At 36.0% G+C, this 20,578-nt stretch overlaps 1 protein-coding gene across 8 annotated transcripts in view; it reads left to right on the forward strand.

Moving 5' to 3' along the window:
• The window catches only part of KDM4C (lysine demethylase 4C), a 425,827-nt gene that overhangs the window by 256,030 nt on the left and 149,219 nt on the right, over nucleotides 1-20,578 (forward strand). For all 8 annotated transcript variants that reach the window (XR_004177866.1, XR_004177865.1, XM_009188789.4 and 5 more), the window contains 3 exons: nucleotides 6,408-6,589; nucleotides 8,524-8,737; nucleotides 10,588-10,664. Coding sequence is in view for 6 of the 8 variants with exons in the window: in XM_009188789.4 (XP_009187053.1) it covers nucleotides 6,408-6,589; nucleotides 8,524-8,737; nucleotides 10,588-10,664 (473 nt within the window). In the remaining 2 variants the exon portion in view is untranslated. The remainder of the gene's footprint in view (nucleotides 1-6,407; nucleotides 6,590-8,523; nucleotides 8,738-10,587; nucleotides 10,665-20,578) is intronic.

Raw genomic sequence — 20,578 nt, forward strand, 5'->3', positions numbered from 1 at the left:
GAAATGAAAGACATTACAACTGATACCACAGAAATACAGAGGATCATATTAATAAAAGACTAAACAATTATAACAACACTTTGGATAATCGAGAATCAGTGCATAAATTCTTAAGACACAAATCATCTACCAACACTAAATCCTGAAGAAATAGGAAATCTGAACAGACCAGAAATGAATAAGGAGTTGGAATCAGGAAACTCTTCTATAAAGAAAAGCCCCAAACCTGATTACTGCCAAGTTCTACCAAACACTTAAAGAACTAAAACCAGTCCTTCTCAAATCCTTCCAAAATATCGAAAACGAAGGAATAGTTCCAAATTCATGTTGTGAGGCCAGCAGTACCCTAATGCCAAATCCAGACAGGGGCTCCGCAAGAAAAGGATGAAGGCCAAAAACCCCATGATCATCTCAATCGTTGTAGAAAACCATTTGATAAAATTTAACATTCTATTGTGATATAAAATAATTAGTAAATTAAGTATAAAAGGAACATACTTTAACACAATGAAAGCCAAGTACAACAAGCCCACAGCTAACATCATTATTGATGAAAAATGGAAATTTTCTTCTAAGATCAGGAACATAACAAGAATTCCCACTCTTGCCACTTCCATTAAACATGATACTGGAAGTTTAGCCAGACCAGTTAGGCAAGATAAAGAAATAAAAGACATCTAGTTAGCAAAGGAATAAGCTAAATTGTATCTTTTTGCAGATGATATGATCTTATATATAGAAAACGCCAAAGATGCCACCAAAAAACTGTAAGAACTAATAAATCAGGAAAGTTGTAGGATACAGAGTCAACATAGAAAAACCAATATCATATCCATATACTTACAGTGACTTCTCTGAAAAATAAATAAAGAAAATAATTCTACTTACAGTAGCATCAAAAAAATAAATTCCTTAATGAATTTAACTTTTAAGTTCAGGGGTACATGTGCAGGTTTGTTACATAGGTAAACTTGTGTCATGGAGTTTTTTGGTACAGATTGTTTCATCACCTTGGTATTAAACCTAATATCCATTATCCATTATTTTTCCTGATTTTCTCCCTTCTCCAACCTTTCACCCTCTGAAAGGTCCCTGTGTGTGTTGTTCTGCTTGTGTGCCCATGTGTTCTCATCATTTAGCTTTCACTTATAAGTGAGAACATGCAGTATTTGGTTTTTTGTTTCTGTTAGTTTGCTAAGGGTAATGGCCTCCAGCTCCATCATGTTCCCACAAAGGAAATGATCTCCTTTTTTATGGCTGCTTAATATTCCATGGTATATAGGTACCACATTTTCTTTATCCAGTCTATCACTGCTGGGTATTTAGGTGGATTCCGTGTCTTTGCTCTTGTGAATAGTGCTGCTATGAACGTATGTGTGTATGGGTCTTTATAATGCACTTTATGTGGTTTTTATTGCTTTGGGTGTATACCCAGTAATGGGATTGCTGAGTTGAATGGGATTTCTGTTTTTAACTCTTTGAGGAATCACTACACTGTCTTCCATAATGGTTGAACTAATTTATACTCCCACCAACAGTGTATAAGTGTTTCTGTTTCTCTACAACCTTGCTCTCATCTGTTATTTTTTGACTTTTTAATAACAACCATTCTGACTGGTGTGAGATGGTATCTCATTGTAGTTTTGATTTGCATTTCTCTAATGATCAGTGGTGTTTATCCCGGCCCGCGGGATCGTCACTGCAGGCCCTGGAAGAGGGGGTGGGAATTTGGGGAACAAGAGATACGAGAAATGAAGACAAGACAGTGCTCTGATCAAGTCTCTCTCCTTTAATGGCGGTAATGCAGTGCCTTATATACACTTGGAGGGGAAGGGGTTGGGCCAGAGGCAGAGATGATCTCATCACGGAGGGTGTGACCAAGTAGGTATTGGTTTCTCTGGTCGAACGTCATGTGGCGCCTGCGCTGTCAGGTAGCAATTTTCGCGGGCGCGGGAAAAATAGGTGAAGAAGAAGCAGGAAGAGCGCCATCTTTTATGAGGTATTAATACAGGGGAAAAGGCAAAGATAGGGAGGAGGTGTAAGGTGGAAATGAATAAAGCTCAGGCGTTTTCAATCGTCAATTATTATTCGCTATGGCCGGGGCGTGCAGCTCCGGACAGGTGTTGAGCTTTTTTTCGTATGCTTGTTGGCAGTATGTATGTCTTCTTTTGGAAAGTGTCTGTTCATGTAATTTGTCTAGTTTTTAATGGGGTTGTTTTTCTTCTTGTAAATTTGATTAAGTTCCCTTTATATGCTGAATATTAGACCTTTGTCAAATGCATAGTTTGCAAAAATCTTCTCCCATTCTGTAGTTTGTCTTTTCACCCTATTGATAGTTTCCTTTGCTGTGCAGATGCTTTTTAGTTTAATTATATTCCGTTTGTCAATTTTTGCTTTTGTTGCAATTGTACTCCAAAAGCACAGGCAACAAAAGCAAAAATATATACACGGGATTTTATCAAACAGGCTTCTGCAAAGGAAAAGAAGAAAGAACAGAGTAAAGAGACAACCTACAGAATGTGGGAAATTATTTTGCAAACCATATCTCTGATAAGTTGTCAATATCCCAATATTGACATTATATAAGGATATATAATATCCTTATATATATATCCCAATATATAAGGAACTTAAACAGCTAAATAGCAAGAAAACAATTAACTGGATTAAAACTGGGCAAAGGACCTGAATAGATGTTTCTCAGCAGAAGACATATGGATGGCCAACAGTTATATGAAAAACACCCCACATCACAGCTCATTAGGAAAGTGCAAGTGAAATCCTCACTTCTTATCCCTGTTAGAATGGCTATTATCAAAAAGACAACAAGTCTTGGTTAGGATATAGAGAAATGGGAACCTTTGTACAATGTTGGTGGGAATGTAAATTAGTACAGCCATTATGGGTAACAGTACGAAGATTCCTGAACAAAATTAAAAATAGGTTTACCTTTTGATCCAGAAATCCCCATCTGGGTATGTCCAAAGGATGTAAGAGAAATGAAATCCGTATGTCATAGAGATATCTGCACTTACATGTGCAGTCAGCATTATTCACAATAAGTACTATATGAAATAAATCTGAAGTATCCATCAATCAAGGAATGGATAAGGAAAATATTGTATGTGTACACAGTCCAATACTGTTCAACCTTATAAAAGAAGGAAATCCTGACATTTGCTGCTGCATGAATGAAACTGGTGGACATTATATTAAGTGAATTGAGCCAGGAACAGAAAGACAGATACCACATGATCTCACTTATATGTGGGATCTAAAAACATCAAACTTCTAAAAGCAGAGAGTAGGATGCTAGTTACCAGGGGCTGCAGGATTGGGAGATGTTATTTTTTTTTCAAATGTCTTTAGTATTGGATTTAATAAAAGACAGCTGCATTCTTTTATTTGCTTCTGCATTCAATCTCTTGCACTATGTTGTTTTGGTTGAAGAATATGATGAAAATTTCAGCTTCCCCCAGATAATGTGGTTGGAAAGGGAGCAAGCAGTATTTTAATAACCTTTCTAGATAGTTAAGGGGACGTTCTTCTTTGACTCTTTATCAAAACCTGACAAACAGTAGTTTAGTTTCAGTGTGGAACCTAAAATCATATCAGTGAATTTTTTGTACTCTATTAAGCTGAAAGTTCATTGGTGTGTCTTGCATTTTAAGTGGCTTTTTAATCCATGCATGATTTTTGTTACTATGCGTTAGCAAACAAAGATGTGAGTTATCCAGATCTTTTAGATGTTGACGCATCTCTTTATATGATATAAAAAATTACATTCATTATTATTATCACTTCCACCAGAGACAGATTTAAGCATTTGGAATCTGTTGAGCTTACAGTAATGGATACAAATTTTCCAGAAATTTTAATTGTGACTTATAAGCTTGATTTTTATCATTGTTGACAAATACTCTAGTTGTTTTTTAAAAAATTGACAGGTTTTTTTGTTTATTTTCAAGAAAATTCCTGCCAGCCACCCAAGTCTGAATGACCGTAGTTTGTCTGCTAATAATTTTTTTCATGGAAAAAGTGACATTCCATGAAAATGGCAGGCAATTCAATCCGCAGTTCAATTAATTGCACAAGGGCTTTTCTAAAGACTACTCTTGAACTTCGGTGTGCACAGAAATACTTTATGCATACATTCCTTTTTTTCCACAGATTTAATAAAATTGATGCTTCCCCCCATCAAAGGCATTACTAAGAGAAACTGCCTTTTTGTTACCTCTGTAAGTATGAGGTAGTCAATATAATGATTCCTTTGGTACCAGTTGATTCATGCTGAGGCACCAACAATTTTACTCTCTACTGCTTTTGTATCACTGTTACAAATCTCAACTGGGTAACATAGTCAAATAACGTGCGTTATTATGAAAGTAATTTTGACTATACAGATGCCATGCAACAGGATTGTGCATCCCCTGGAGTTCACAGATCATGTTTTGAGAATGGCGGTTATCTTTCAATTCCAGTTGACTCCTTGAACATCACTGGTTTGAATTGTTTGGGTCTACTTACATGCAATTTTTTTTTTTCAATAAGTACATTAGAACATTTCTCATAGACTTGGAACAATTTGAAAAAACTCACAAATGAATCATATAGCCTGGAAATATTTAAAAAATAAAGAAAAAGATAGGTCATGAATGCATAAAATATATGCAGATACAAGACTGTTTTATCGTTTACTACTATAAACAGAAATCTATTATAAAAAGTTAAAATTTGTCACAACATATGCACACAAACACGGATGTAACCAAATATAAAGGTGCAGTATTAAATCATAAATGCATAAAATTAGCTGTAGTATATCCTGTGCTATAATAAGTTTTTAGCCATCTCCTTTTGCTATTATGGTGAGGCCAAGTGCTGCGAGAAACAGTTTACATTTAGAGTCAGATTACTTTATTGCAAATATAGGCAAAGATTCTTATCTTTTGTTTTGTTTTGAAATACTCTACCCATGGGTGAATACCAAGTGTTTTCCATTGTAAAAATAATAAGAACAACAACCATGATAACATGATTATTATAATAATGCCACCCTTTGTGCTACAGTTGGCATTTGACATATTTTGAGTTATTTTCAGCCTCTTTCAGTCCTTCCCATTTTGCCATCAGTGCAAATCTAATTTGACTTTTTCTGAAACAGGTAAGTCAACATGGCAAGGGCTGGAACACACTCACTCACCAGTGCTTTGTAGTTAAGCACATTGCTCTACAGTATTCATTTATCGGACTATGAAAGCTACTCATGCAGATGTTTAGAATGTGTCACAGCCCTAGACACTGGGTGCAGCTTTTATTCTGGCCACTTGCTCTGATGTACTGCCCTCTGCTATAGGCATGAAGAGTTTTTTGCTAACATGTTGTGTCTTTCTGTATTTTTCTGGTGCTCTGTAAGATTTTATAAAGTGCTGTTCTTGTGGAGTAAAGAAATATACATTTTAGGCCTGGCTCGGTGGCTCATGCCTGTAATCCTAGCACTTTGGCAGGCTGAGGTGGGTGGATCAGGAGTTCTAGGTCAGCCTGGCCAACGTGGTGAAATTCCATTTCTACTAAAAATACAAAAACAATTAGCCAGGCGTGGTGGTGGGCGCCTGTAATCCTAACTACTCGGAAGGCTGAAGCAGTAGAGTGGCCTGAACCCCGGAGGCAGCGGTTGCAGAGAGCTGAGATTGCACCATTGTACTCCAGCCTAGGCATGAAGAGCAAAGCTCCATCTTAAGAAAAAGAAAGAAAGAAAGAAAAAGAAAAAAGAAATATACATTTAAGACTTGACCCTCTAGGGGTATTTTATGGAACAAATGAGAAGATCTGACTAGGGATTTTCTTTTATATCCGTGTAATGCCAGTATATTGCTTGGCACTTTATAGCTACTCTGTAAAAATGTTAATTGTAATAAATTCTTGAACCCAGGAGTTAATTCAGTGAAGTTCAATTAAACTTTTATTGAGCCATGTGCTATGTTAGATGAAGAAAGTAAAAATTGGCAAAGTAGTTTCTGGATTGTGAATTACTCTGATAACTAGAAGATAATCTCATACACACAAACCTATTTTAGTATTGGAGCTTTTACCGTAGCAGTAGAGACACGGAAGGAGTAATGTGGGAAGGAGGGAACAGTGTAATTATTTCTGGTGGGGATGGGGAGGGTCACAAAACGAGGGTGGTTGTCTGGCCATGAGATCTGATCTAGGCTTTGAGGCTTGAGGAGGATTATAAGGCAACTTCCCTTATTCTGGCTCTCTCAGGATGTATTTGAAAGACAAAATAGATTTGGTTTCTGGCCTTAATATCACAGATTCTGTGGAATGTTTGCTTCTTTTGTACTCAGGGTGATTGTTTTCCCTGGTTCCCATGCTCACGATATTTTCCTGCCTTCTCCCTTAAGAATTGCCTGAGGTTCTGTCCATTGAGGAGGAAGTGGAAGAAACAGAGTCTTGGGCGAAACCTCTCATCCACCTTTGGCAGACGAAGTCCCCTAACTTCGCAGCTGAACAAGAGTATAATGCAACAGTGGCCAGGATGAAGCCACACTGTGCCATCTGCACTCTGCTCATGCCATACCATAAGGTAAAGGGGAGCTGCTGTCACAGTTGCCTTCTTTGCTCTGCTTTCCGTGTGACCACATACCACAAGATCACTGTAAATTGTTGTGGGCTTCCTTTGCACATAAGAAGGAAGACATCCTTAGGTAGCTGATGGCTTTCATAGAACCACAAACACTTTCTACATTCTCCTTGGGAGACACTTTTCTGAAAATACTTTATCTTTTTCTTTTGAGATAGGGTCGTGCTCTGTTGCCCAGGCTGAAGTGCAGTGGCATAATCATGACTCCATGTAGGCTTGTACTCTGGCTCAAGCGATCCTTCTGCCTCAGCTTCCACAGTAGCTAGGACTATAGGTGTGAGCCACCATACCTGCCTAATGTTTTAAATTTATTTTTTAATTTTTCTGGCAACTTGGTCTTACTATTTTGCCTAGGCTAGTCTTGAGCTCCTGGCCTCAAGCGATCCTTCCACTTTGGTCTCCCAAATCTTTTCTGAGTGTCTTATTTTATTTCATGGGAGGGGGGTTACTTTCAACTTTTCTACCTCTTTTACCAAGAAACACAACTTAAAGCTTACAAATAGTAGAAGCTTTCAAAGATAGAACTTTAAGTTTATCTCTTTTTTTTTTGGTTGTTGTTTGAAAATGTCATTCTCAAATAATAGAAATGTCAGCCCTAGGTCCAAATTTTAAGTGTCTCTTCACCTTCCCATGTGGAACATGCAAAAGACACAGCCAAGACTCACTACAAACTAAATTTTCCAGTTCATCCTCATCAGCTGGCTGTGCTTGATGTTGTTTTCAGCATCATTCCATAGATATTATACTGATAGCACCTCAGCTAATGGAAGGTCACAGTCCTCAGCACTCAAACAGTTGAAATGATCTTTAGGAATCTTGTAAGGGTGGAACTATGTGGTTCATTTTAAGGTACAATATATTATGAAGTATATTGACATGAACATTATGTTTTGGGTTATATTTTTATTTATAGAAACATATTTTATTCAAGATTATGTCTGTCTTAGAGTTCCTTATAAAAATAAACTGTTCTGTTCAGACATTTCAGAGCCAGAAAATGTGTGGTATCTCACATTTTCAGACCTTTGTAACAGAGGAAATAATTTATTCCCTTCATGTTTTTTAATGTGGCACTGGTGAGTGATAAACATTATTTTTCTCTTCCTTTAGTCATTAAATTTCTGGGTTTTAACTACTTATTGATTCTTATTTCTACATTATAATCCGTATATGTCTCAATAATGAAAAAATTCAAACTAAACTCGTAAGATTTGTGGAGATTTAATATAAAATAATACAGTATAAAACATAAAATAATATAAAATCTGTGAGGTAATTCATTACTTATACTTTCAAGTAAATACTAGATGTACTAAATGTTTTCTCTATCTTTTGGTGTGAGGTAATAGTTTTGTTTGATACATTATTCTTTCTTATTTAGTGACATGTGCCAGTTCTCTCTCTCTTGCTTTCAAATACTGTGATGAGGCAAAAATTCTTAAAGCCTCTCCTAATACTGCTGCACAGATTAAAACTGGGTCTTTGTACACTCCTTCAAGTGTAGCAAAATATGATTCTTCAGTAAATGAAAACAGATCTCTTAACCCTAGTGCATATGAAGAAGCAAAAGAATTGATGCTTTCCATGAACTAATTTTGGGAAGACACAATTTGAGTAGCTAGTCACTTTCTTATATGAACAGACATGATAGAATATTGTCCTGTTCCTGCAGATTAGCTTTTGGGTGGGAGTCTGAGGTGGAATGTTGATTTAAAAAAAAAAAAACACCAAAAAACTAGTAGTTTGATCAAGGAGAACAACAGGAAGAACAAAAGTTAGAAGTTAGTGTCTGGAACAGGAGTTAGTGGATTTGAGTGACTAGAATGATGAGCTCTTTTCCATGTTTTTCACTCATGTGGAAACATTGTGTTTTTCAGCCAGATAGCAGCAATGAAGAAAATGATGCTAGATGGGAGACAAAATTAGATGAAGTCATTACGTTGGAAGGAAAGACTAAGCCCCTTATACCAGAGATGTGTTTTATTTATAGTGAAGAAAATATAGAATATTCTCCACCCAATGCCTTCCTTGAAGAGGATGGAACAAGTCTTCTGATTTCCTGTGCAAAGTGCTGCGTACGGGTTCATGCAAGTAAATGGATCTATAATTCATCAATCACTGGCTTTTCAGCATTTCACATCATCTTTATTTCTCACGTTTTTGGAACCTGTCAGATCTGTTGCATGGACTATTGGCATTCTTCATGGTTATATCATTCTTTTTCACATTTCTTCTAGTAAAAGTATGAGTTAGTATATTCATCTTTTTTTCACCACTTTCATGTAGTATCAGTGGAGAGCAGGTCTGGGTTTTTTTTTTTTTGTTGGTTGGTTTGTTTGGGGTCCAGGTGAGGAGTCATCATGGGGTTCCTTTCACATGCTTGAATTTTACTTACTTTAAGATCTAGTTTATAAAAACTTAATTTGAAAGTCTGATATTATTGAAGACTGTTTTTCTTTGTGACTTTTAAAAGAGAAATGGATGTTCCTTTGGTTATTCTCAGAATTGTTGTATTGAGTTAACTTTTTTTCATTCGTAAGGGTGGAAATCTCTGTTGCTTTCCAGGGGAGAACAGTCATTACAGTTGTTTTACCCCTGGACTGAGATAGTCTCCACACCTATCTCAATTTATTATTTTTAACAGTTGGATAAGTGGTAAACATTTATTGATCTGCCATGTAAATCCTATGAAATATGTAAAAGGGATCTTATATACTACAACTGTATTTTAAGGCATTTTAATATTCCAGATCTTACCAAATCACATACTCTAGTAACTCACTTAGGTATGGCCTGTCCTCTGTCAATGTAGTTTGAATGGTTTATAATATAGATATTATCTTCTGTATTTACCTCAGAGTAATAATTGCTTTATATTAGGGTTGAAACAACTTCGTCATTTATCATTTATTGATTGATTAGATACTATCTACTTAAAGGATTTAAATAGTATCTGCTTGAAATATAATAATAGCCATCTTGTTTTTGTATTGAAGGCAATTTGGAACACACACACATGCATATACACACCTTACATTGTTATGTGTATACAATAGGTAAAGCACCAGGACACAAAATAATTGGGATATAATCTGATTCCTGAATGTAGCAGCTATGCAGTGTAACCATACTATTTTATACACATATGCTTTAACTCATTATTTCATGGACATGGTTAACTGTGATAGATTTTTTTTTCGGGAAATTACATTTCTGTTATTTTGTTTCCATCTCAAATGTTATAGAAATTTTCAAAAATTACTCATTAAATCTTAACCCTCCTATAAGGAGGGGGTTTTAATATCAGAAATATTAAAAATTACTCATTTAAATATTTCAAAATTCTTTTATCTCAAGAAGTCAGAGTGACATGTGTTCCTTGATGCCATGTAATTGCTATGTATATTTGCATAATCAGCCATCACCTTAGATAGTTATTTTGGGTCAGGCATGAGCTGAATAGACAAATTGAATTGAAAATATTCCTTCATTGCTAACTCTGAATTTGCAACATTTGCCTTATCATTGAGGTTGAAGGTAGCTAGACTTAATTTTTGAAGTAATTGTAAATTACTTCAAAATTTAAATTAATTTAATAATATTAGGTCACAGTATATTTATTGTATTATTTTTAACATTTCCTTAAACTTTGCCCTGTGGATTGCAACTTATTTTGAGATGTCTGTGTGTGAACAAATTAGTAGACTTGACATTTTAAAATTTTATTACCCATTCAAGATGTTCCATAAGTATTCTCTATAACTATTGTGTTAGTTATCAATAAGACTCACATTCACCTTGCTTATGTTTTGTTCTATACAGTGAGAATCAAGACAGTATGGTAGGCTAGTGTTCCATTTTTATTTATTTCAGTACTGAGATTTGCAATATTTTAAAGGTGAAAAAGACCTAATGCATGGATACATACTATTATTTTATAGGTTGTTACGGTATTCCTTCTCATGAGATCTGTGATGGATGGCTGTGTGCCCGGTGCAAAAGAAATGCGTGGACAGCAGTAAGTGGCTTATTTTAGTATTGCTTAATCTTTCTTCCCACCCCACCCATGGTAGTCACATTTGAGTCTAATGAAAAGATAAGATTGTTCAGGTGCTTATAGATGCAATTCTACACTTCCTTGTGTTTCTAGTCTTCCCTCTCAAAAGCATCTTACCTGGTGGTTCTATATCCATTGTAGAAATATTAGGTAAATTTCTTTTCTTTTCTTTTTTTTTTTTTGAGACTTAGTCTCACTCTTGTCACCCAGGCTGGAGCACAGTGGCGATATCAGCTCATTGCAACCTCTGCCTCCCAGGTTAAGCAATTCTCCTGTCTCAGCCTCCTGAGTATCTGGGACTACAGGCACCTGCCACCATGCCTTGCTAATTTTTGTATTTTTAATAGAGACAGAGTTTCACCTTGTTGGTCAGGCTGGTCTTGAACTCCTAACCTCAGGTGATCCACCTGCCTCGGCCTCCCAAAATGCTAGGATTGCAGCCGTGAGCCACCGTGCCCAACTATTAGGTAAATTTCTGGTGTCAGTCCTCTACTTAGGAACCTGCAGGGACTGTCAGTTTATCGTGTCCACATTTACGTTTTCAAGGCTTCAGAATTTTGCTTCATTTTCTTGTCCGTCCCTATTTTGCAATACTTGAAAAGTATTTCAAGTAACAAGGTCGGGGATCCTCAGTGACCCCTGAAGAAACCATGTTCACATCCAACATTTATTTTTCTTTTTTTGAGACAAGGTCTCACTCTGTCATCCAGACTGGAGTGTACTGGTGCAATTATGGCTCACCACAGTCTTGAACTCCTGGGCTCAAGTGATCTTCCCACCTCAGCCTCCTGGGTAGCTGGGACTACAGGCATGCGCCACCATGCCTGGCTAATTTTTTAATTCTTTTGTAGAGACAAGGTCTCACTATGTTGCCCAGGCTGTTCTCAAACTCCTGGGCCCAAGTGAGCCTCTCACTTTGGCCTCCTGAAGTGCTGGGGTTATAGGCATCAGCCACTGGGCCTGATGTCATATCCAACTTTTCAGCTAGCATAAGGTCTTTCCCCACTTACTCATCCTTACATTTATACCTTAGTACATTCTAGAGTTTCTGGTCTGTACTAGGCATTGCTGTGAATTTTAGACATAACGTTTAATAACAAATGATCCCCCATTTAGAGACAAAGAATTGACTTGACCTAAATTGTTTTTCCTAAAGACCTTGTTAAAAATTTACCTTACTACTTTCCTGCAGATTTTTTGGGGCAGAAGAAAATAATAATAATAATAATATAAAAATTTAGCTTACTTCAAATCTTTGATTTTCATTCCAACAATCTATGTCAACTTTGTTACCATTTAATTAAGTTTTACCTTAATTTTTCTTAAAAATTATCTTTCAAAAGGAATCAGAACATTCTTGAAAGTGAAGAACAATCAGACCTCAGCAGTGTATCCCTCACTCATGATCTCAGAGCAGGTGCTCAGCTTGATGATTTCAGCTGTAATAGCAGCATTTACTTTATTCCTCAATGATCTCTAATGACAGAGAATTACACTTCCTTGCAACTGAAGTTAAAAACCTGAATGACAATATAAAGAATACGCCTTACATGATGAAAATTTTTGTCATGACTGTGTATATTTAGTTCTCAGTAAGTCTGAGAGGGGTGTCTTTCTGGATGATTTTATTGCTGGCATTCACTTTGGGGAGTGAAAGAAGAGAGAAAAATATGGACACTCTTTATGGTCTGAATAATCTGGTATATTTTAATGTTAGAGGTTTTATCTCCCATTTAAGAAGTCACTGCATCAGTGGGCCCAGAAAACATTTTGGTCCATTTATGCATTGCTTAATGATAGGGATACATTCTGAGTAATGCATCGTTGGGCAGTTTTGTCATTGTGTGAACATAATACAGTGTACTGACACAAACGTGGACGGTATAGCCTGCTACACACCTAGGCTATACGATGTAGCCTATTGCTACTACTGTCCTGAGTAGTGTAGGCAATTGTAACACAGTGGTAAGTATTTGTGTACCTAAACATAGAAAAGGCACAAAAGAAAAACAGCCTTACAATCTTATGGGACTACTGTCATGTATGCAGTCCATCTTTGACCAAAATGTGTTTATGTGACACATGACCGTATTTTCCTTTCATGTGATTATTATGTTAATAAATGTAAGACATATTTAACACAGCTAGGAAGTCCTGCTTCTAATCTTGACTATATAAATATATCAAGCTCTTATTTATTATATAGGTCCTATTCCTAGTACATGAGCCACCATAAAGTATTGCAGAATCAGTTTGGCCAGTGATGTTCTCTCCTTTGCCCTGAATCATAAATTTAGAAATTAGAGATTATGTGATCAGCTCACCAAGGCATTAAGAGTTCTCTGTTCCATCCACAGTTACTGCCTGGCTCCTGTGCTCACACACTGAGCAGTCCTGTTGTCCAAGGTACCATTGTCCTTTGCATGGCAGACCCAGGGCCAGGTCTAGGCCACTCACCCTGATTCTAAAGCTGTTCTGATTGATTATGCTGTTTTCATGTAGCATGTTTCATACAGAAAATACTATGATTAATCACTCTTTGGAATAGATTTAAAGCATCTTTCTATTAATTTTAACTCCTTGTCCCCTCAAAAAATACAATCTTGCCATTTTTATTTTAATATTGAAACTATGTAAATCTCTATCAATTTACAGTTGAACTGGGAACTCTTGAATATAACATTACAATGATTTTTAGACCTACATAATTTATTTCTACCTGTAAATGATCTGAATTCACAGTGGATTCCAATTGTTTTTTCAGCGTATCCATTTGAGTGTACTTTTTCTATGAAGCTCCATTCCTATTTCTGTTGAAAAATAGTTGAATGAAGTTTAAGTATTGTAGGAGAGTAACTGACAGTATTGGTATTCTGACTTTAACCCTCTGATTTAGTGTGGCAGTGAGTGTTGCAATATTAATTTTTACTAAACACTTAAGTATGATTTCTTTAAATTTTATGGCTGCAATGATTGCATTTTAAAAGTATCCTTAAAACTGACTTCTTCAGCAATCAATCTCGTATCTTCAGTTTTATACTCCAGAGGAGCCCTAGCCTCCTTGTAAATAAAGGGCTCTAAAGGAGCTCATGGAAATCAAATAGTGCAGCTGAAGCCAGATGATATTTCATTGGTGGCCTGTAGTTCACTAACTGTCATTCCTAGTTTCCTGGAATTTTTTTAAAGAAACCTGCCTTGTGAAGGTAAGGTTGTTCATCAAGAATGTAAAATATTCCTATAGGATATTTAGTTTGAGACACATGCTTATACAACAAATGTAATTGTTCTGTTGGTGTTTTCTTTTATGGTAAGTGCTGTTGAACACCTCGTGTTCATTTTTTATAAGGTATATGAGAATTGTATGTGGTGGTTCTATTTTTTAAAGATTCTTTTTAAAAAGACTATAAGAGTACTATATCATAGAGTTAATATTTTAGAATCAAAGACATCTTATTATTTCACCCATTCCCAGACATAAATAAATAAATTCATGTTAAAATGTAGTAATTTTTTCAGCTTCAGCCTGAGCAAAAAGGAAAGTGGAGGGTGTATGCATGGCTGGAGTCAGTAATCATAGATCAGCTCTCTTTTTATTTTCCAATTCTAAAGACTAGATGTCACTCTGGGCTCAAATTAGGAAGACAGAGATCATAGTGACGTAGGCTCGATCTTTATCTGTGACTTTCTGTGTCCTCACCATTTCTAAAGATTAGCTTCAGACCTCAGTCTGATTCATTGTGCTCCCATTTTCTTACTTTTCCATTCACGTCCATTAAAATAAAAACCAAAATGTATATTGCAGCTTCAATTGCATATGCTTGAGGAGAGATTAGTTACAATTTTTTTTATTGTACCCTAATTTGGATTCTAAGATTATGGCTGTATGCCCAACCTCAACTGAAATGAAATGATACAAAGAACACACGTAACTGTCTATCCTTGGATACAGTTTATATATTTCATGATTCTAATTACATGTCATCTCTTTGAGTCCCTGCCTTACCCTATTTCGGTATTACCCAAATAAATAGACACAACTATCTGACAGCTATAGCGTTTGACTTACGGCTTGTAAACCAGCTTTATTATTTCATTTTCAGCTTTGTTGGATTGAAACCCTTTTTGGTCTATTTATATCATTCTTTTTGGAGCAAATTTTCCTCCTTTTTTGTATGATCATTTTAGAGCACATTCCAAACATTACCAAATCCAGATTTTAGGTATCAAAAGTCAATACTCCGATATTAGTATCTGCGTCTCATTATTTTGACTTTTCATATACATCTCACTACTTTGTAAAAAATATTTTTATTTGTAATTTTTTTGGGTATGTCATAGGTATATATATTTATGTGTTACATGAGATACTTTGATACAGGCATGCAATACATAATCACCACATCAGGTTAAATGGGGTATACGTCATTTCAAGCATTTATGCTTTGTGTTACAAACAATCCAGTTGTACTCATTGCGTTACTTTAAAATGTACAATTAAATTGTTTTTGACTGTAGTTACCTTGTTGTGTAGCAAATACTAAGTGTTTTCATTTTGTGGGTTTTTTTTTTTTCTTTTTTGTACCCATTAACCATTTCCATTTCCCCCATCCCCACTACCCTTGCTAGCCTCTGGTAACCATCCTCCTAGTCTCTAGCTTCATGTGTTCAGTTAGTTTTTTCTAATTTTGTGAAGAATGTCAATGGTTGAGCACCTTTTCATATACCTGTTTGTCATATATATGTGTGTGTGTGTGTGTGTGTATGTGTGTATATATATATATATATATATTTTGAGACAGAGTCTTGCTCTATGGCCTAGGCTGCAGTGTAGTGGTACAATCCCGGCTCACTGCAACCTCTGCCTCCCGGGTTCCAGCAATTCTCCTGCACCAGCCTCCTGGGTAGCTGGGATTACAGTTGCATGCCACCACGCCCAGCTAATTTTTGTATTTTTAGTAGAGATGGGGTTTCACCATGTTGGCCAGGCTGGTCTCGAACTCCTGACCTCAGGTGATCTGCCTTCCTCCGCCTCCCAAAGTGCTGGTATTACAGGCATGAGCCACCATGCCCGGCCTGTCATTCGTATATTTTCTTTTGAGAAATGTCAATTCAGATCTTTTGCCCATTTTAAAAATCAGATTATTAGATATCTTTCCTATAGTGTTTGAGCTCCTTTTATATTCTAGTTATTACTCCTTTGTCAGATGGGTTGTTTGCAAATATTTTCTCTCTTTCTGTGGGTTGTCTTTTCACTTTGTGTTTTTCTTTGCTGTGCAGAAGCTTTTAAGCTTGATGTGATCCCATTTATCCATTTTTACTTTGTTGCCTGTGTTTGTGGGGTATTACTCAAGAAATTTTTGCCCAGACCAGTATTCCGGAGAGTTTCCCCAAATTTTTCTGTTAGTAGTTTCATAGTTTGAAATCTTAGATTTAAGTCTGTAATCCATTTTGATTTGATTTTTGTATATGGGAAGAGATAAGGGTCAAGTTTCGTTCATTTGCATATAAATATCTAGTTTTCCCAGCATCATTTATTGAAGAGACTGTCCTTTTCCCAATGTGTATTCTTGTCATCTTTGTTGAAAATGAGTTTACTATAGATGTATGGATTTACCTCTGGATTCTCTATTCTCTTCCACTGATCTAAGTGTCTATTTTTGTGCCATTACCGTATCATTTTGGTTATTACAGCTCTGTATTATAATTTCAAGTTAGGTAATATGATTCTTTCATTTTGTTCTTTTTGCTTAGGATAGTTTTGCCTGTTCTAGGTCTTTTGTGATTCCATATAAATTTTAGGATTTTTTTTTTCTTTTTCTGAGAAGAATGTCTTTAGTATTTTGATAGGGATTATATTGAATCTTTAGATAGCTTTGGGTAGTATGGACATTTTGACAGTATTGATTCTTCCAGTTCATGAACATGGATTATCTTTCCATTTTTTGTTTCCTCTTCAATTTTTTGCATCAGTGTTTTATAGTTTTCATTGTAGAGATCTTTCACTTCTCTGGTCAAGTTAAATATTTACTTTTCTTTGTAGCTACTGTCAATAGGATTAGTATCTTGATTTCTTTTTTAGATTGTTCCTGTCGGTGTATAGAAATGCTCTGATTTTTATATGTTGATTTTTCTGCACCTTTACTGAATTTATCAGTTCTAATAGTTTTTCGGAGTCTTCAAGTTGTTTCAAGTGCAAGATTATATCATCTGCAAACAAGGATAATTTGAATTCTTCCTTTCCAATTTGCAAACCCTTTATTTCTTTTCTTTCTTTCTTTCTTTCTTTCTTTCTTTCTTTTTTTTTTTTTTGGGAGTCTGATTGCGCTGGCTAGGATTTCCAGTACTGTGTTGAATAACAGTGTTGAAAGTAGGAATCAGGCTGGGCGCGGTGGCTCAAGCCTGTAATCCCAGCACTTTGGGAGGCCGAGACGGGCGGATCACGAGGTCAGGAGATCGAGACCAGCCTGGCTAACACGGTGAAACCCCGTCTCTACTAAAAAAATACAAAAAACTAGCCGGGTGAGGTGGCGGGCGCCTGTAGTCCCAGCTACTCAGGAGGCTGAGGCAGGAGAATGGCGTAGACCTGGGAGGCAGAGCTTGCAGTGAGCTGAGATCCGGCCACTGCACTCCAGCCTGGGCAACAGAGCAAGACTCCGTCTCAAAAAAAAAAAAAAAGTAGGAATCCTTGTTTTGTTTCAGGTCTTAGAGAAAAGGCTTTCAGTGTTTCACCATTTAAAATGATACTAGCTGTGAGTTGGTCATATATGGCTTTTATTGTGTTGAGGTATGTACCTTCTGTACCCAGTTTTTTGAGGGTTTTCATGAAGCGATGTTGGACTTTATCAAATGCTTTTTCAGCATCAATTGTGATGATCATATGGTTTTTCTTCTTCATTCTAATGATATGATGTATCACATTGATTGATTTGCATATGTTGAATCATCCTTGTATTCCTGGGATAAATCCCACTTGGTCATGATGAATGATCTTTTTAACGTGTTGTTGAATTTGGTTTGCTAGTGTTTTGTTGAAGATTTCTGCATCAGTGTTCATCAGGGCTATTGGCTGTGGTTTTCTTTTTTTGATGTTTCATTTTTCTGGTTTTGGTATCAGGGTAATTCTGGCCTCACAGAGTGAGCTTGGAAGTTTTCCCTCCTCCTCTACTTTTTGGAAGAGTTTAAGTAGGATTGATATTCTTATTTAAATGTTTGGTAGAATTCAGCAGTGAAGCCATTGGGTCCTAGGCTTTTCTTCACCGGGAGACCTTTTTATTATGGCTTTGATCTCGTTACTTGTTATTGGTCTGTTTGGGTTTTGGATTTCTTTGTGGTTCGATCTTAGTAGGTTGAATATTTCTCGGAATTTATGCATTTCTTCTAGATTTTCCTATTTATTGGCATATAGTTGCTCCTAGTAGCTACTAGTGATCCTTTGAATTTCTGTAGTATCAGTTGTAATGTCTCCTTTTTTATCTCCGATTTTAATTATTTGGATCTTCTCTCCTTTTTTCTTAGTCTGGGTAGAGGTTTGTCAGTTTTGTTTTTCTTTCTTTTTAAAAAACATCTTTTTATTTTGTTGATCTGTTGTATTCTCATTTCAAATTCATTTATTTCTACTCTGATCTTTATTATTGTTTTTCTTCTAATTTTGTGTTTGGTTTGCTCTTGCTTTTCTAGTTTTTTAAGATGCATTGTTAGGTTGTTTATTTGAGTTTTTTTTCTTTTTTTATATAAGCTCTTACAGCTGTAAACATTCCTCTTAGTACTGCTTTCGCTGTATCCCATAGATTTTATATGTTGTGTTTCTGTTATAATTTGTTTTAAGAAAGTTTTCAGTTTCCTTCTTAGTTTCTACACGGACTCACTGGTCATTCAGGAGCATATTGTTTAATTTCCATGCGTTTGTACATCTTCCAAAATTCTTTTTGTCATTTGTTTCTATTTTTATTCCATTATGGCCAAACAAGATGCTTGATATTATTTCACTTTTTTTTGAATGTTTGAAGACATGTTTTGTGACCTAACATGACCTATCTTTGAGAATGATCTGTGTGCAGAGGAAAAGAATGTGTATCTTGTGACCTTTGTATGAAGTGTTCTGTGAATATCTGTTAGGTCCTTTTGGTCTATAGTGTAGATTAAGTGTGATGTTTCTTTGTTACTTTTCTATCTGGAGGATCTGTCCATTGCTGAATGTGGTGTGTTGATGTCTCCAGCTGTTACTGTATTGGAGTCTATCTCTCTTTTTATCTCTAATATTTTTTTCATATATGTAGGTGCTCCACTGTTGAATGCATATATATTTATAATTGTTATATTCTCTTACTCAGTTGACCTCTGTATTATTATAATATAGTGACCTTATTTGTCTCTTCTTAGAGTTTTTGTCTTGGAATCTATTTTTTCTGATACAAGTGTAGCTACTCCAGCTCTTTTTTGCTTTTGTTGCCATGGAATATCTTTTTTTCATCTGCTTATTTTCAGTCTATGCGTGTCTTTATAAGTGAACTGTGTGTCTTGTAGACAACAGATCACTGGGTCTTGTTATTTTATTTTTTTTTATCCATTCAGAGCCAGTCTGTGTCTTTTGATTTGAGAGTTTAGTGCATTTCCATTGTTATTGAGAAGTAAGGATATGTTCTGCCATTATATTGTTTGTCTTGCTTGTTTTGTGGTCTTCTCTTCTTTTCTTCATTCCTTCATTTCTTCCTTTTATTGAAGGTGATTTTGTCTTGTGGTATGATTTAATTTCTTCCTTTTTATTTTTTAGGTATATGTTATATGGTTTTTGATTTGAGGTTATGACGAGTCTTGCAAATACTGTCTTACAACCTATTATTTTAAGCTGATAACCACTTAACACTGCATAGACAAAAACACACAGAAGCGAAAATAAAACCAATAAAAGCTCTACACTTTAGCCCCTTGCTTTTTAACTTTTTGTTGTCTCTGTTTATATGTCGTTATAATTTCTATGTCTTGAAAAGTTGTCATTATTATTTTTGATTGGTTCATCTTTTAGTCTTTCTTCTTAAGATCAGAGTATTTTATATACTACATTTACAGTGTTTATAATGTGCTGCTTGTTTCTGTGTACTTACTATTACCAGTGAGTTTTGTACCTTCAGTTGATTTCTTATTACTCATCAACCTCCTTTTCTTTCTGATTGAAAAACTCGCAGGCTGGGCACGGTGGCTCATGCCTGTAATCCCAGCACTTTGGAAGGCTGAGGTGGGCTGATCGCTTGAGGTCAGGAGTTGGAGACCATCCTGGACAATGTGGCACAACCCCATCTCTACTAAAAATGTAGAAAATTAGCCAGGTGTTTTGGCGGGCACCTGTGATCCCACCTACCTGTGGGGCTGAGGCAGGAGAATCGCTTGAACCCAGGAGATGAAGGTTGCAGTGAGCTGAGATCACACCACTGCACTGCAGCCTGGGTGACAGTGTGAGACTCCATCTCAAAAAAAAAAAAAAAAAAAGAAAGAAAGAAAAAGAAAAATTCCCTTTAGCATTTATTGTAGAACAGGTCTGATGTTTATGAAATCCCTCAGGTTTTGTTTGTATGGCAAAGTCTTTACTTCTCCTTCATGTTCGGAGGATATTTTCACCAGTTATACTATTTTAGGATAAATGGTTTTTTTTTTTCAGCACTTTAAATATGTCATGACACTCTCTCCTGGACTGTTAGGTTTTCACTGAAAAATCTGCTGCCAGATGGACATATTTGGAGCTCCATTGAATGTTATTTTTTTCTTTTCTCTTGCTGCTTTTAGGATCCTTTTTTTCCCCTTGACCTTTGGGAGTTTGATTATTAAAAGCCTTGAGATAGTCTTCTTTGGGTTAGATCTGCTTGGTATTCTGTAACCTTCTT

The sequence above is a fragment of the Papio anubis genome, chromosome 13 (assembly GCF_008728515.1).
Source record: "Papio anubis isolate 15944 chromosome 13, Panubis1.0, whole genome shotgun sequence".
Lineage (NCBI taxonomy): Eukaryota > Metazoa > Chordata > Mammalia > Primates > Cercopithecidae > Papio > Papio anubis.